Below are 16,893 nucleotides of genomic sequence, written 5' to 3'. Positions count from 1 at the left end.
TGGCGAATTTACAAAGGGCGGTTGCATTTAAAAATTCAGGTTGATGATGAGAGAGGCTGAAGCACCAGAAGAACTCTGCAATTTTGAATGAAGGATTGGATCACATAGCTAAGGCCTCGGAATAATTTAAGGGAGACAAGTGATCTTGTAGAATTGTTTAAGCATAGAAGATGGACCTTCAGTCTGCAGTGGCGCTGAAAAGTAACTGCCTCGTACTCTTCTCAGCCACATGTTCTTCCTTTTCAAAAAAATCCTAACTAGTTTTAAATACCTCATTGAACCTGTCTTTGTTGTACTCGGACCGTGCATTCCTGATCCCAACCATTAGTTATGTGCAAAGGTTTTCCTTATGCCCTCACTGGTGATTTTGTCAATTAAATCTGTGCACGCTTATTCTCGATGGTTCCACCATTGGGAAAAGCGGTTTTACTATCTCATTTGACCAGGTATTTAGTGACATTACCTCTGTTGCTGGATTAGTATTCCACAAACCCAGACTAATGTTCTGTTGTTTGGCTTTGAATCCCACCAGTGACCATGACTCAGTAAGATTTAAAATAATTATGAATAAGAACAAAGAAAGTAAAGGGTTGGAGATAAGGGATTTTAATATCGTATGACAGGATCTGGTCAAAGTGGACTGAGAGCTGCGAATTATATGAAAATCTCCATGGATGGATTGGGAGACATTCAAAAGGGAGACATTCATGAGAGTGCAGGGACAACATGCTCCCATAAACAGTTGGACCAAAAACCTGACCAATCCCCATACATTTGAAAGATACTGGGAAATATCGCAAAGTGCCACACCACCTTGCTAAAGCTGCTAATTGTTATCTGGAAATTTGTTGATGTGTGGGGTTCTAGGTATCTTTGTAGGAACAGCTTTAGGACGATGTTAATAAAAGCATACCTTCACTTATTTGGACCTCATCAATTGTATTTGTTTTTGCATGGCAATAGGGACAGACATGAGATGTGAACATTTCCCTATGTGAAAAAAAATGACCCATTAAAAAATTACATTCTGTACCACCTTTCAGGAATTCATGTTGTTCTAAAGTCCTTTATAACCAGTTAAATACTTTTAGAATGTAATTATATTAAAGTTCTAGTGGTTAAAAGAAATATTTAAGTGGTTTGTAAAATTTGCTTTTCTTTTCAAACAGACAACCATGTCAGTGAGGCCTCCGACTTGGAAACATTTAATAAAATGAAAATGCACTGCAGGAGCAAAGAGCAATGAGGTTGCAGAATGTAGAAGAAACATGAGAATAGTACAAGCAAAAATTTGGAAACAATGATGGAAAATGAAATTTTACCCCATGATACAACTGTATTTTTGGCAAAGTCAGAAGAGGACATCATGGAATATTCTGTGGAGCGGGGAGTATCTGACAAAATGCATGTTATCACGTTGCAGGTAGTCAACATGGATGAACACATCCAGCCCAGCCTGACTGAGGTCAACGTGATGACAATGAACCAACAAGGAGTTGAAATTATTCCAAGTGAGCTGAGGCAGGCCTTGAGTAGTGAGGGTGAAATCATGCACACTCTTCCACTCCCTGAAGGAGTGCAGGTTTTTAAGGTATGAAGTTAGGAACTTACTGGACAAGAGGCCTTTACTTCTTAACATCCTTTTAAAACCCTTATTTTAAATTTCAAATAGTTAACAAATATGCATTTACTCTACAAATTAAACCATATGCCACCATCCTTTGTTGGGTTCTACTCATGCATGTCATATAACAAATAAATAATGAACAACAGATTATGTCTTTCTCAAGAATTTCCAATAAGGTTAGGACACAGTATGACTGTGAGAAGCTCAAGCAGTCACGGAAATTTGGTCCTACCTATTCTCAATAGAAGCAGCATAAGATTCATCAAGATGAGGTAGTGTGTTTGTCTATTGTGCTGAGAAGGATGGCAGCTAAACATTCGCAAGTGTTGTGCATTGTGTTGCTCACAGTGCTGGTCCCTGCTGCTGGTAGAGCAATGGTACAACTCCAACGTTAACTGATGACTAACTAATGCCGAAAGGTGACTGACCTGAAACTCTGGTTTCTCTCTGCACAGATATTGCTGACCTGTGTATTCCAATATTCTCTGTTTTTTATGAAAGACTCTATCTTCAATGGAGAAGATACGTTTGATTTGTTTGGAGTTGATTTGTCAGCTGACATGCCATGGTTAGAAAGTTCTGAATCAAATCAGCCCAATGTGACAGTGATAGTCTGTCATATTCCAGAATATTGTTCATTGATTATGTTGTGAATGTTTTCAGGTCAGCCAGTTGGACCTAATAGAATATGAGTTCCCTGATTGGAGCTGTTAATCTGATGGAACAGTCTCTGGGCTGACAGACAAAAAGTGCAGTTTCAGAGATTCTGACACTCTGGGTGCTGACTCTGACTAGGTTGTGTCAGAGTCGAAGGCTTTCTTTGTGTAAATATAGGGTGACGGGATACTGGCCTCTGTGGAGCTATTTCAGTGGCAACGATGGTAAAGCATATCTCTGAAGAAACTTGCTCGCGACAGTCATCTTTTAGTTGAGGTAAGCATTTCTTGCGTCATGCCTTTGTTTAGGAAGCTTGACTCATTCGACCCTGCCTTCAGAGCCTGGGTTCAGTGTGTGGAAAGAATGAATTATCTTTCAGAGCAAATAAAAAGCCATGAGTAAGTCTCCTAACAGCTTGTGGACTCTAGCCTTTTTCTGTTCTTAGGAGCCTAACTTTCCCTGAAACACCAGATACTAAAACCTTTCAAGAATTGATGGATTTAGTAAAGGAATATTACAATCCTAAGCCTCCTTTAATTCTGAGACGCTATTATTTTGATTTGGCAGTTTGAGAATCAGGGGAATCCGTGTCAGGAATTTGGTTAAGACGACTGGCAGACAAATGTGACTTTGGTTTATCCCTTAATGAGATGCTGAGAGACCCCAGTTGGTATGTGGGATTAATGATATAAGCATTCAAGCTGAAGCCCAACTAGACTTCAAACAGGCACTATGATTAGCTTTATCATTGGAAAATGGAGTAAGTGGACCATATGAGTTTCAGGGTGTTCGGATGGAAGTGGACTCTTGCCAGTCCAACTGAGCTTGGGGAACACCACTTGAATGCAGGCAATTGCGTAGCCTCAGGGACATAGCCTGATTGGAGGGTCTCTAGGTTGGTTGATGGCAAAGCCCCAAAGCAAAACCAAGTATCAGCCAAATAGTTAAAAGTTCTTCATGATCTCGGCCGGCAAGCCTTTGAAGTTGCTGCTGGTATTTGGATTCAAGACAACAATAGAGACCTACTAGACCTAAACTGAGTAATATAACTCATATATTACTGGATGTAGGCTGCAGTTACTTGCAATTGTGGTTGGACAAGGATTTCCAGAAGTATGCTACAATTCATACTTGTAAGTGTTTATACCAAGACTGCCATTTGAGGTATTATCAGCCTGCTCATTTTGCAAGGTCTGCCTCAGGTTACCATTTATTTAGATGACGTGCTAATAGCAGGGAAGGCTAATAAGGAACACTTAGAGAACTCGGACATAGTCCTTATGAGGGTGGCATGAAGGGCTAATGTGTGTTCCAGGCTTCTCATGTGACCTACTTGGGCTACAGAATCAATAAGACCGATTTACACCAATTGGAAGATAAAGTGAGGGTGAGCAAAGGTGCCCCGGCTCCCATGTCTGTCCAGAAGGTTAGATCTTTCCTGAGGCTGGTAAATGATTATGGAAGGTTCATACATAATATGACTTCCATCCTGACATTCGTCCATCAACTCCTAAAAAAAGGTCAGCCTCAGAAATGATTGTGCAGTCAAGCCAAACTTTCAGAGATGTGAAGAAATACCTATCGTCCTCTAAAGTGTTGGTACACTATGATCTCAAGCAAGATCTGGCATTTACGCGTGAAGCCTCCCTGTATGGCATCGGGGTGGTTTTAACTCAAAGGTGGCCCAGTGGAGAGGGAGCCACATTTGGACACAGAATCTCAAATCTGAAACTAAAGGGCTGTCCTGGCCAGAATCAAAATCTTTTTGGACCTGGAGAGAGTAACTGACAGTGGAGGATGGCATATTGTTATGTGGAGCAAGAGTGATTGTCCTGAGCATAGGTCGCTGCCTGGTACTAGTGAACTCCAACAGTGTCATCAAGGTGTCTCCAAAATGAAGATTGCTGGCAAGAGTTACATCTGATGGCCAGGCTTGGATGCAAGTTTAGCCATGTTAGTGGAGCAGTGCCCAGAATGCTAACAAGGACAAAAATGACAGCCAGCAGCTTGCCCATATCAGTGGGAATGGCTGGGTAAACCATGGATTCAGTTGCACATTCACTATGCAGGTCTTTCCATGGGCTCAATCTTCTTAGACGTTGTAGATATCCACACAAAGTGGTTGGACATGCATATGGTCCATTCGTCAAATACGGGAATGACAATAGAAAAAGTGCAAACTTTTTTTTAATGCACAAACTCCTGGAAGTATTGGTCACAGATAATGGACCATCATATACCAGCAGGGACTTTTGGTATTTACTAAAGTTGAATGGTGTTCAACATATAAAGATAGCTCCATGCCATGCTACTAGTGGCCTGGTAGAAAAAGCAGTCCAGACTTTCCAGGAGTTTGTGTATTAAAAAAAGTGTGCACTTTTTCTATTGTCATTTGTGTGTTTGACGAATGGACTGTATGCATGTCCATCAGAACTTTGAAGGTTACTGGAAACTTGTAGTATCGCCATGCTTGAAATAATTTGAAATCACTACCCTAGTCAATTCAATAGTCATTCATAGACAGGTTTGACAATGTTTTATTGCTAAGTTGCTTGGTTTTGAATTGTTCACCATCATTCTCATTGACGGATGCTTCATTTGCAATATAATTGAACAGTTTAGAAATACCTAAACATTAGTTTGTCACATGTCTAGGAGACGGTACAAAAATTACAAATCATTTTGCTTTATTGAAATTCTGGTATACAGGTATAGACGATCCTTTATCCGAAATTGTCGGGACCTGCTGTTTTTCAGAATTCGGAATTTTTCAAATTTCAGAATAAGTGACAGTTTGATGGTGAAATTTAAAAAAAAATCTTGTCAAAGGGTCAGACTTACTAAGTAAAACAGGCCTCGAGAGAAAATCGAGGCATGCTGATGCTGGGCCACGCCCCCCCCCACATCGTATCTGAGTGACACGCATCGAGGGGGTGTCGACCTGGGTAAACTGTTTGCATGCCAAGCAACCTTGTTAATGAGAAAAAAACTTTACAAAAAAACCTTTGGACTTTGGAGCTTTCCAGATTTCGGATAAAGGATTGTTCATCTGTACTAGCAAAGACAGTGTAATAAAATTTAAAAATGTGTTGCTGGAAAAGCGCAGCAGGTCAGGCAGCATGAAGAAGGGCTTATGTCCGAAATGTCGATTCTCCTGTTCCTTTGATGCTGCCTGACCTGCTGCGCTTTTCCAGCAACACATTTTTAAGCTCTGATCTCCAGCATCTGCAGTCCTCACTTTCTCCTAGTGTAATAAAATTTGTATGCTTTGTAAAACTGAACATTTTTGGAAGAAGACAAATATTTTGCGTTAACTCTCCTCTCTTGAGCATTTGTTTTAGTTGTATACTTTAGTCCTTGGCAAACTGAGGTGGACAGGCAGCATGCTCCCTAGTCTTTAGAAGCCAACCTATAATTAGGTTAGGGTTGTAATATTTTGAGACGAAAGTTGTTGCAGGACCCTTTCTATGGGTAATGCCCTTACTGTAATTGACTGTCATACCCAACTGGTAATCTGCGGGGCTACATCATATTGTTGCAGTTTTGGTAAAATCAATGTCTCATACTTCAACTTATTTTGAAGTTACTTTGTCAGTTCATTCCAGCTAACTTTTTTCACAGAGGACATTAGATGACTATTTAAATATAAATAATGTTCAGGTTTATGGAGTCCAAGCCTTTCAAATCTACCTTCACTAGTGAAGTTTCTCATTCTTGGAACCATTTGTTGAATCTCTTTTGCACTCCAGTGTATTCACATCCTCCAGCTGAAGTGTAACCTACCTCTTGCACTCTATGCTCTAGTAAGCCTAGGATACCAAAAACTTTATTTACCACTCTGCACCTACCCTGCCACCTTTAATGGCTTATTTATATAAACACTCATGTCTCCGTGTTCCCTTTAGAGTTGTACTCTTTATTTCATACAGTCTTCCATATTCTTTCTGCCAAAATATATCACCCCACACTTATTCACATTGAATTTCTCACCTCTCTGAGCACTCCACCAAATCATTAATGCCAATTTGATGTTCTGCACTGTTCTTCAGATTAGTCATGACTAGATGCTCAGTGGAGAAGATGGTTTTGACCCTGACCCTGATTTTTACTTAGATGAGGGCAAAGAATGTAGGGAGGGAAGCTCAAGAATGAGAGCCAGCTGGAAAGATTTTACTGAAAGCCAGAGCTGGAGGATCAAGGGCACTTGATCCAGACACTGTTGCATTTAAGTGTAGCAGCTTAACCAATATTAACTAAAGGATAAACCTGTGAGGAAATATTGCTGAGCAGGAGTTCAAACAGAACATATTAAAAACATGTCCAAATGGGAAGGATAAATATTTTAAAATATTTTTAATCTGCAGTTTGTATTGCAATCAATCTATGCCATTGTGTACATCATTAAAAGATAAAAACTTGTTAATGATAATATTATATTAGCCACTACGACTTCAGTCTTGGATGATGTCTTATTCTGAGCTTTCTTAATTAACAAACATATCTCTTCAAAAATCATGAACAAAATGTGCATAACAACATAAACATCAATTTACATTGGATCTTAGAGCAGAACACTTGTATTCTGTTGTTCAATATTTTTCTAAAATGCACCTTAGTATTTATGGCATGCATAAGATTATTTTTTATGGAAACCGTTTGGACATTGGAGATTTGAATATTATCATAACTAGGGAAGTGTGTTGATAATTGATCCCAAGTGTTAGACAAGCTGCCATAAATATGTAACCACCCAACTAAACCAACAAGCTGACCTATTTGCCTGACGTGATCACTCTTCAGGATAAAAGTAATTCATTGTAGGCTTTACTATTAACTAGAAAATGATTATTTATCAAGAGCAAACTTATTCTGCACCAAGAGTCAGCAAAAAAGTTATTAATTGCTATCAAGTAACTTAAGCTATACAATTTAAAAACGCCAAGACTCCTGGTATCACTTTATCCCATTAATTCATGAATAAGACAGACTAATACAGATGGTCATAAATATTATGAGTGTGAAAATATTGAAAGGGAGAAAGAAATTGTGTAATCTAAGAACCCAGACCACAAGAGTACGATGAGTTATTTCTCAGTTCTTTCCTGTTGTTCTTATTGATGGTGACAAAATGTCTGCCGAGCAATGGTTGATCTTCAGTTCAGTAGCTGATGGATGGATCTATGTCTTTTCTTGTATTCGAACCATTTTCAAAGTCTTCAGTTTTGACTCTTAGACTCAGAGAAATGGCAAGAGGTGCTTCTTGTTTGCAGGCTTCTCGTGTCTCTGAGTGCACAAAACTCACAAGTGTGTAACAACTGCTGCTGGATCAATACAAAGACTGTCGTTAAGCAATATTTCATTAACTCAGGGACTCCTGGTATCATAAAATATGCATCTCACTTATCTAAGAATTAACCTAATCCTGTGCAGCTGAAATGTGCACTAAACAATCCCACTTGATCTTCAAGTTGCAAAGGCTTTCCTGGTACTTTTTAGCTATAAAGCAGGTTCAACTTTCATTTTACAGTGTATAGTTGTAAAGAAAAACAAAGAAATGTGGTCCTTACTGTGTAAGTCGCTACAATGCCAGCAAGAACAAGGGAGAGGTATTACCCTCGTTATTCATATTGTTACATGATGAAATACAATAAAGTTGTGGTTTCGCCCGTATTTGTGCTGCACTTTAATATTTTGGTTATTTGATAACATTATTAGGTAGGGCCAAATGGAGAGATGCAGTATATTGAGAGAATGGAACTGGATGCAGCCCATACTCCAGAAGAATACATAGGCACAGTGATAGAACAATACCACGATCCACTTGTCAAGAAAGAGAAAAGGAGTCTGCAGTGCAATGTACAAATTGGGAATAATACAGATGTAACCATTCATCATTGTAGAGACAGACAACTGGAGGGACTACAGTCGGGTGTAGCTGTTGAAAAAACAACTAGTTCTGCCACTACGGCTGGACTGAACAAAACTAAAAAGCAAGGTTAGTGTTCGTTTTTATTTGAGCATGTGTAAAGTTTGTTGATGGTTATTTGAAGTGTTTTGACCTTACCATCCCCATCTGTAAAATGGAAAATTCATCAGTTTCAATGTTCCTACTCTTGTTGCTGCATGATTAATAGCTAGGAGGCATGAAAGAAAATTCCTGCACTGACTTTCAGCAATGGGGGAATCTGCTAATCTCACTTTAACACAGAGTTCTTATAAAATGCATTTTATTCTATCTGCATGTATTCTTTGAACTGTGTTCTTTGTATTGCAGCTAATGCTTGTGTGTGGGGAAAGCTATGATATTATTTAGAAGGTTAATGAGCCTTATTGAGCATTTCCATAGGATTAAGAAGTCTGCCCAAAGGATAATAGAAGATTTTTATTATGATGTGTGATTCATCACTGTTTCAATCTATAGGCAGAATTCAGCCAGATAGTTTGGGGCATCCAATGTTTGAGAGAAGATCTTTCAATGGAAATTTCTGGGAGTGAATCAGAATCGTCCACTTGGATCGTTCATGCACCAATGACCACAGATCCTCTAACCTCCCCCTTTGCTGTGTGATCATGTCTCTTTATCAAGGCCCTAAACTGTGGTCAATAGAAATTGGAATAAAATAAATTTTTAGTGAAATGCATGCTGGAAATTGCAAACGTAAAGTAACAGCTAATAAGTCATATTAATTATGTGAGCAGGCCCATCACATCACTGATAGTTTTATGTAGCATTAAACACTGCTTGGTTCAAGTTGCAAACCTAACTGTTCCAAAAAAAAATTTTCATAGAGACTGTATGCGCATAAACTTTAACTGTTACCACTAATTATGAACAGAGTTTTAATTCTTAGTTTTAACTCCTGCATGGGACATTCAATGCATATGATTATTAACCACGTTTTGGAAACACATCGTTGTGGCACATATGTTATTCATTTGGAAACACAAGTGATTTACTGATAGTGGCTAATTATTGGAAAAAAATACCATGGGTGATTTGGTGATGGAAAAAATGTTCAATTTTGTGTAAGAGTATTTCTGGATATTAAAAATAAAAGTATTTTAATCAATGGCAGGTATGATTTGAACCATAATCTTCTGGTCCAGAGGTAGGGTCACTACCACTATGCCACAAGACTCTTGAAAGAAATATTTATTTTAATCAACCTGCTCAGATATGTTATCCGATATTTTAAGGAAGGATACACTAGCAATGGAAGCAGTCCAAGGAAGTTTCACTCGGATAATTCTGGCTATTAGAATTAGGTTTTATTGTCACATGTACTCAAGTACAACAATACAGAGGTATAATGAAAAGTTTACAATGTCATCACTCATGGCACCAACTTAGATACAAAGTACATTAGTACAAGATCCTAGGTAAGGAGTAGAAAAATAAAGAAACAAGTTATAAGTTCAACATTACAGTTCTTGTCAGTATAAGGTAGTAAATAAGATATAAGGTTAAAAGTTTCAATTTACAGACCTTTTTTATTTGTCGGTCTGCAGTTGCTCCATGCTGGGCTTTCTCCACAAGGGCTTGATCTCTTGAACCTCACATCCACGCTGCTGTCTCACAACAACTGCCATCCTCTTCCCACGCTGGGCTCGATCTTGTCTTATGAGGAGAATTATCTAAAGTTCTTAGATTTCAAAGAGGTTACAACAAGATCTTGATCAATTGGGTCAAAGGGCTGAAAAGTGGCAGATGGAGTTTAATTTGGATAAATGTGAGGTGTTGTGTTTTGGTAAATAAACAAGGGCAGAACTTATACAAGTTAATGTAGGGCCTTGGATAGTGTTGTAGAATAGAGATCTAGGAGTTTAGGTACATCATTCTTTGAGGTTTGTGTCACGTGTACAGGGTGGTTAAGAAGACGTTTAGCACGCTTGCCTTCATTGCTCAGATGTTTGATTATAGGAGTTGGGTCGTCATGTTGAGGTTGTACAAGTCATTGGTGAGGCCTCTTCTGGAGTGCTGTATCTAGTTCAGGTCTCCCTGGTATTAGAAGCATATTGTTATGCTAGATAGGGTTCAGAAAAGATTTACCAGGATGTTGCCAGGAATGAAGGGTTTGAGTTTGAAGGAGAGGCTGGATATGTTGGGTCTTGTTTCACTGAGTGTAGGAGGTTGAAGGGTGACCTTACAGAAGTTTGTAAAACCATGGCAGGAATCTTTTCCCCAGGGTTGGGGATTTCAAGATTAGTTGGTATACTTTTAGGGTGAGAGGAGAAACATATAAAAAGACATGAGGGGTAACCTTTTTACACAGAGAGTGGTTTGTGTATGGAATGAACTTCCAGAGGAAGTGATGGATGTGGGTACAGTTGTAGTGTTTAAAAGGCATTTAGATAAGTACATAAATAAATGCTTGGAGGGATATGGGCCAAAAGCAGGCAGGTGGGGCTAGTTTAGTTTAGGGTTATGGTCAGCATGGAGTAGTTGGTATGGGTATGTTTTGATAGATGAGGAGAGAGGGAAAGGTATGAGTTGAGGAGAAGTTGAGTAGGTTGGGTCTATGTTCATTGGAGTTTAGAAGAATGAAAGTGACCTTATAAACCTTGACAATTCTTCAGGAGATTTACAGGGTATATGCTGAGATGTAATTTCCCTTTGTGATAGAGGGAATAACCTAAGTGAGAGCCCAGCCCCCCACTTCTCATTAGAGCAGAGGTGAGGAGGAATTTTTTTTTCATAACATAGTGAATATGTGGAATTCTTCACTACAAAAGGACTGTAGAGGCTGGGCTATTAAATACATCCAAGGCAAAGATATACAGATCTTTAATTGGTAATGGAATCAAGAGTTGCAGGGGTAAGGGAGAAAAGTGGAGTTAAGAATCATGGCTTAATGATTAACACTGCTGCCTCACAGTGCCAGGGACCTGGGTTCGATTCCACCCTTGGGCGACTGTCTCTGTGGAGTTTGCACATTCTCCCCTGTGTATGCGTGGGTTTTCTCTGGATGCTATGGTTTCCTCTCACAGTCCAAAGATGTGCAGATTAGGTGTATTGACCATGCTAAATTGCCATAGTGTCCATGAGTGTGCAGACTAGATGGATTAGCCATGGGAAATGCATGGTTATAGGTTTCGGGTTGGGTCTGGGTGGGATGCTGTTCGGAAAATTAAACTGGACTCAGTGGACTGAATGGCCTGCTTCCAAACTGTAGGGATTCTATGATTATCAGCCATGAAATCATTAAGTGCCAGAGTAGACTCAATAGCTTAAGTAGCCTACTTCTACTGCTGTGTAATGAACCACCTCCAGTATGGATGCAACTTGAATTTGGATCTTTGAGGCAAGAAGTATGAAAACCACAACTGCAATGCTTAAAAGACATTTAAATAAGTACATGAATAAGAAATGCTTGGAGGGAATTAGACCAAGTGTGTGCAGGTAGGTCAAGTTTTGTTTGGGATTATGGTTGGCATGGACCTTTTAAAAAATCTAATCACCTGTCCAGGCACATTATGACACATCTCACTGGTTGATGAAATTTGAACCTAGATCTTCCGGTCTAGAGGGAGGGATACTACCACTACAATACAAGACTTCTACGTTGTTAACATATAGGCTGATCTAAATAGGCTGCAGAGTCTCCTGATAGCATACATTTTGGTATGGAACCACAATAAAGCTGGCTGTAGCCCTGAGTCTTGTTTAAAGACTTATTATCAAGATTCCTTCCTTATCTGGACACCGCTTCGACTGGGGCAACACATCCATCTTAGGACCAGCCAAATGAAGACACGCATGAGAATTCCTAGAAGCATGGCATTCCAACTGGAACTCTATCAACAAACGCATCGAATTAGACCCCATCTACCACCCTCTGAGAAAAAGAACAGGAAATGACATCACCACAGGAAATGACATCACAAACCCAAAGAAACCCAAACATATAAATTGAAAGCAGGAATCATGCACACTGCTTTGCTTGAGGCCCACGAAGATGTTACTTAGTAGGGTGACAAAATGTCTGGAAATGAATCTTCCAGCTCAGCAAGCAAACCCAGATCCATAATTTAGAGTCATAGAGATGTACAGTACGGAAACAGACCCTTCGGTCCAACTCGTCCATGCCGACCAATTATACCAACCCAATCTAGTCCCACCTGCCAGCACTTGGCCATATCCCTCCAAACCCTTCCTATTCAAATACCCATCCAAATGCCTTTTAAATGTTGCAATTGTACCAGCCTCCACCACTTCCTCTGGCAGCTCATTCCATACACATACCACCCTCTGCATGATAAAGTTGCTCCTTAGGTCCCTTTTATTGCTTTCCCCTCTCACCCTAAACCTATGCCCTCTAGTTCTGGACTCCCCGACCACAGGGAAAAGACTTTGTCTATTTACCCTATCCCTGCCCCTCATTGTTAAAAATCACACAACACCAGGTTATAGTCCAACAGGTTTAATTGGAAGCAAGGTAAAAATTCGGGCTTTTGCCCTAAACGTCGATTTCGCTGCTCCTTGAATGCTGCCTGAACTGCTGTGCTCTTCCAGCACCACTAATCCAGAATCATTAGTTGGAAGCACACTAGCTTTTGGAGTGTTGCTCCTTCATCAGGTGATAGTGGAGGGCTCAATCCTAACACACAGAATTTATAGCAAAAATTTACAGTGTGATGTAACTGAAATTACATTGAAAAATTGATTGTTAAGTCTTTCATCTGTTTGAATACCATGATAGTTTCACTTCTTTCATGTGTAAATCACAAAACCTTTTTTTAAAAGTTGCATTCTCAGGTTAGCTGTTAACAGTGGTGATAGCTAGACAATATGTTGAAGGTGTGAGCATTCGTGTAAAACTCTGAGCTCATAAACTGCATGAATTCATGTAAAACTCTGTTATCTCACTTTTTAGATTAGAATCAATCGAAACATCATGGCATAGACAGAGAACACAGGGGGCTAACACCTTGGGTTCATCTCACACTACAGTTGACCACCATTGCACTATACACACACGCACTCCTATACACACACATACATATGGACACACAGACGTACAGACACAAAGACCCACATTCACACATATATTTTGTGGGCTGAATTTGTACTTGCAGAGTTACATTGTACTTTGCTCAAAAACTACATGAATTCATGTAAAACTCTTGTTATCTCACCTTTTAGATTCGAATCAATCTAAACATTATGGCATAGACAGAGAACACAGGGGGCTAACACCTTCAACATATTGTCTAGCTAACACAAATTGTTACAGTTAACCTGGGTGAGAATGCAACTTTTAAAAAAAGGTTTTGGATTTACACATGAAAGAAGTGAAACTATCATGGTATTCGAACAGATGAAAGACTCAGTAGACAATTAAGGTATTTTTCAATGTATAATTTCAGTTCCATCACACTGTAAACTTTTGCTATAAATTCTGTGCCTTACAATTGAGCCCTCCACAATCACCTGATGAAGGAGCGGCGCTCCAAAAGCTTCCAATTAAACCTGTTGGACTGTAACCTGGTGTTGTGTGATTTTTAATTTTGTACACCCCAGTCCAACACCGGTCTTATTGTGTCTTCTCTGTGATTGTGCAAATTATGCAAGTTGCACCATGGGTATGCATCCTCTGTATTCGCTTTCTCGTATATCCTCCTCTTGTTCCATTTTGTCTAATCACTAGGAAAATAGTGTGTTGCTGAGTGATTGTTTTAAATTAATCAATTTTATCTTATATCTTTGTTTAGATAATTAAGAAATCTTTCTGTGTAGCACAGATTACTCCCTGGGAATTAATCCTCAGATGAATGTTCATCCATGACTGCTGGTGTGACATTTGATGGCAAACATGCTTTGGGATTTTTGAGATTGTGAAAGCCACTATTTTTATTCTTTGAAAAACATTTCCTCATGACAGATATTAAGAAGACATTTCAGTGTAAATTATGTTCACGCACTTTTACACAACGGTCTAATCTAGACCGTCATATGAGAAGCCATTCAGATGAGCGTCCACACAGATGTCATCTTTGTGAAAAGGCATTCCGAACTGTCACCCTCCTGCAAAACCATATCAACACTCATACAGGTAAATTAACCAATTTTCTTCTGTAGCTGCATGTGTTATACCTCTATTGAACTGATTGTGATAATGCAATCTATATGGCAGGAAATTGCTTACTCAAAGGGTAACTTTGCTTTGAAGAATCAGTGCTACAACTCTGTTACTCTCTCGTGGTTTCTATGAGCTGGGTGTCCACTGTAAGTATGGCAACCAAGAATTTACCATTCTGTCTTGAACTGTCCAGAGACCATCCCCACGATCCAAGGTAAAAATTAATTAGTTACCTTTTAGATCCCATGGCTCTACCCTTCTTTGGAATGGAATATGATTTACGGCCTGTATCATTGTGAAAGTGATACCTTTGGAGAAATTGCTCTTTGGGAGAAATAGAGATAAGGTGAGTTTTAGCACGATTAAAAGTAGACATATTCACCATTCAGTGAGATCATGGCTGATTTTCTATTTAAACACAATTTTCCTGTGCTATCTCAATCTCTCTTGATCCTTTTAATGTTCGAAAATCTACTAATTTCAGTCTTGAAATGTCTTCTTAACATCTGTCATAGAGATGTACAGCATGGAAACAGACAGTTCGGTCCAACCCGTCCATGCTGTCAATGTCAGAGTCTTCCCAGCCCTCTTGGGAAGAGAATTTCACAACCCTCTAAAAGAATAGATTCCTTTTTACCTTAGCCCTAAATGGCCTAACCCTTTCTCTGAGAGTCAGTCGTCCACCTGCCAAAGCACCTTATTGAACACTGAAAAAATATTCTGTATATTTGAGTGAGATCACCTCTCAATTTCCCAAACTCCAGTGAATAAAACCCCTGTGTATTTAATTTTGCCTCCTAAGATAATGCCTTGATCCCAGTAATTAATTTGAGGAATGTTGATGCACTCCCTTAATGGCAATTAAACCCTTACTAGGTAAGGAGACCAAAGCAGCACACCAGACTCAACGAGTGGTCTCATTAAACAGTGTAAATTAATATATAATTGCTGCAAGGCATCTTTACCCCAGAGTCAAATCATCTTGTAATAAAGTCAGCCTGTCATTTTCCTTGTAACTGAATGTTAACTCTGTGACTTAAGGAACAAGAATATCCAAGTCCCTTCAAAACTCAGCACTGTGCAGCCTCTTCTTTCGAACTGTCGGCAGACCTGTCAAATGCAGCTATCAAGTTTTAAAAGGATCTGTTAAAAAGTAATTATGAAAAGGAACTGTCAGAAATTTTGATAGAATTTGTCCAAGGAAACTGTCAAAAGTCTTGAGGCATTTAAAATTTCAGACCTTTAAACCACAAATTGCTGTTGAAACAGGCCTGAGGATTGCGATAACTGGGTTAAAGCTCTGTGATTGGTACAAAAACATCTTGTATTACGTGGATGCTTGCAATTTCATAGTTTGATTTGTAATCATAGAATCTCTATAGTGCAGAAAGAGGCTATTTGAATCTGCACCAACTGTCTGAACAGCATCCCACCCTATCCATGCATTTGCTACTTATCCCACCTAGCCTACACATTCCAACAGGGCAATTTACCATGTCCAATCCACCTAATTTGCACATCTTTGGACTGTGGGAAGAACTGAAGCACCCATTGGAAACCCACGCAGAAATGGAGAGAATGTGCAGACTCCACACAGAGAATCAGCCAAGGCTGGAATCGCATCCAGGTCCTTGCAACTGAGAGGCATCAGTGCTAACTACTGTGCTGCCCTAAACTTGAATGGTTTATAACTCTAATAATTGTATACTCTTTGAAGAGGAGTGTTTGTGTTTGTAAGGGATGAGAGCATAAGACGAGGATGCAGAAGCAGGTCATTCCATCCATCAAGTCTGCTCCGGCTTATAATACAATCATGGAAAAGATTTACAAGGATGTTGCCAGCGTTGGAGGATTTGAATTAAAGGGAGAGGCTGAACACGCTAGGGCTGTTTTTCTTCGAGCGTCGGAGGCTGAGGGGTGACCTTATAGAGGTTTTCAAAATTATGAGGGGCATGGATAGGGTAAATAGACAAAGTCTTTTTCTTGGAGTCAGGGAGTCCAGAACTAGAGGGCATAGGTTTAGGGTGAGAGGGGAAAGATATGAAAGAGATCTAAGGGGCAACTTTTTCATGCAGAGGGTGGTATGTGTATGGAATGAGTTGCCAGAGGAAGTGGTGGAGGCTCATACAATTGCAACATTTAAGAGGCATCAGGATGGATATATGAATAGGAAGGGTTTGGAGGATATGGGCCAGGTGCTGGCCGGTGGGACTAGATTGGGTTGGGATAGCTGGTCGGCATGGACGGGTTGGACCGAAGGGTCTGTTTCCATGCTGTACATCTCTATGACTCTATGGCTGATCTGATAATCCTCATCTCAATTCCCAAACCAGAGAACTGAGAAGCTTACAAAGACCAACAGAGGGAACAATAAAGAAATAAGGAGGGAGAAGATTGAATATGAGGGTAATTTAGCCAGTAGTATAAAAGAAGATATATGCAAGGAGCAAAAGAGAGGCAAAAGTGGACTTTGGATCGCTGGAAAATGATGCTGGAGAGATAGTAGTGGGGAATAAGGAAATAGCCGAA

The 16,893-nt window shown here is 39.6% G+C and overlaps 1 protein-coding gene across 1 annotated transcript in view; it reads left to right on the top strand.

Moving 5' to 3' along the window:
* LOC140462782 (transcriptional repressor CTCF-like) overlaps positions 1 to 16,893 on the top strand; it is a 69,629-nt gene that overhangs the window by 199 nt on the left and 52,537 nt on the right. Inside the window, exons 2-4 of the mRNA XM_072556050.1 lie at positions 1,170 to 1,591; positions 8,000 to 8,279; positions 14,167 to 14,337. Coding sequence (XP_072412151.1) covers positions 1,301 to 1,591; positions 8,000 to 8,279; positions 14,167 to 14,337 — 742 coding nt within the window. The 5' untranslated portion in view covers positions 1,170 to 1,300. The remainder of the gene's footprint in view (positions 1 to 1,169; positions 1,592 to 7,999; positions 8,280 to 14,166; positions 14,338 to 16,893) is intronic.

This window comes from Chiloscyllium punctatum, chromosome 37 (genome assembly GCF_047496795.1).
Source record: "Chiloscyllium punctatum isolate Juve2018m chromosome 37, sChiPun1.3, whole genome shotgun sequence".
Classification (NCBI taxonomy): Eukaryota; Metazoa; Chordata; class Chondrichthyes; order Orectolobiformes; family Hemiscylliidae; genus Chiloscyllium; species Chiloscyllium punctatum.
Note: the sequence above shows the minus strand (reverse complement) of the source record. Positions and strands in the feature narration are given on the sequence as shown.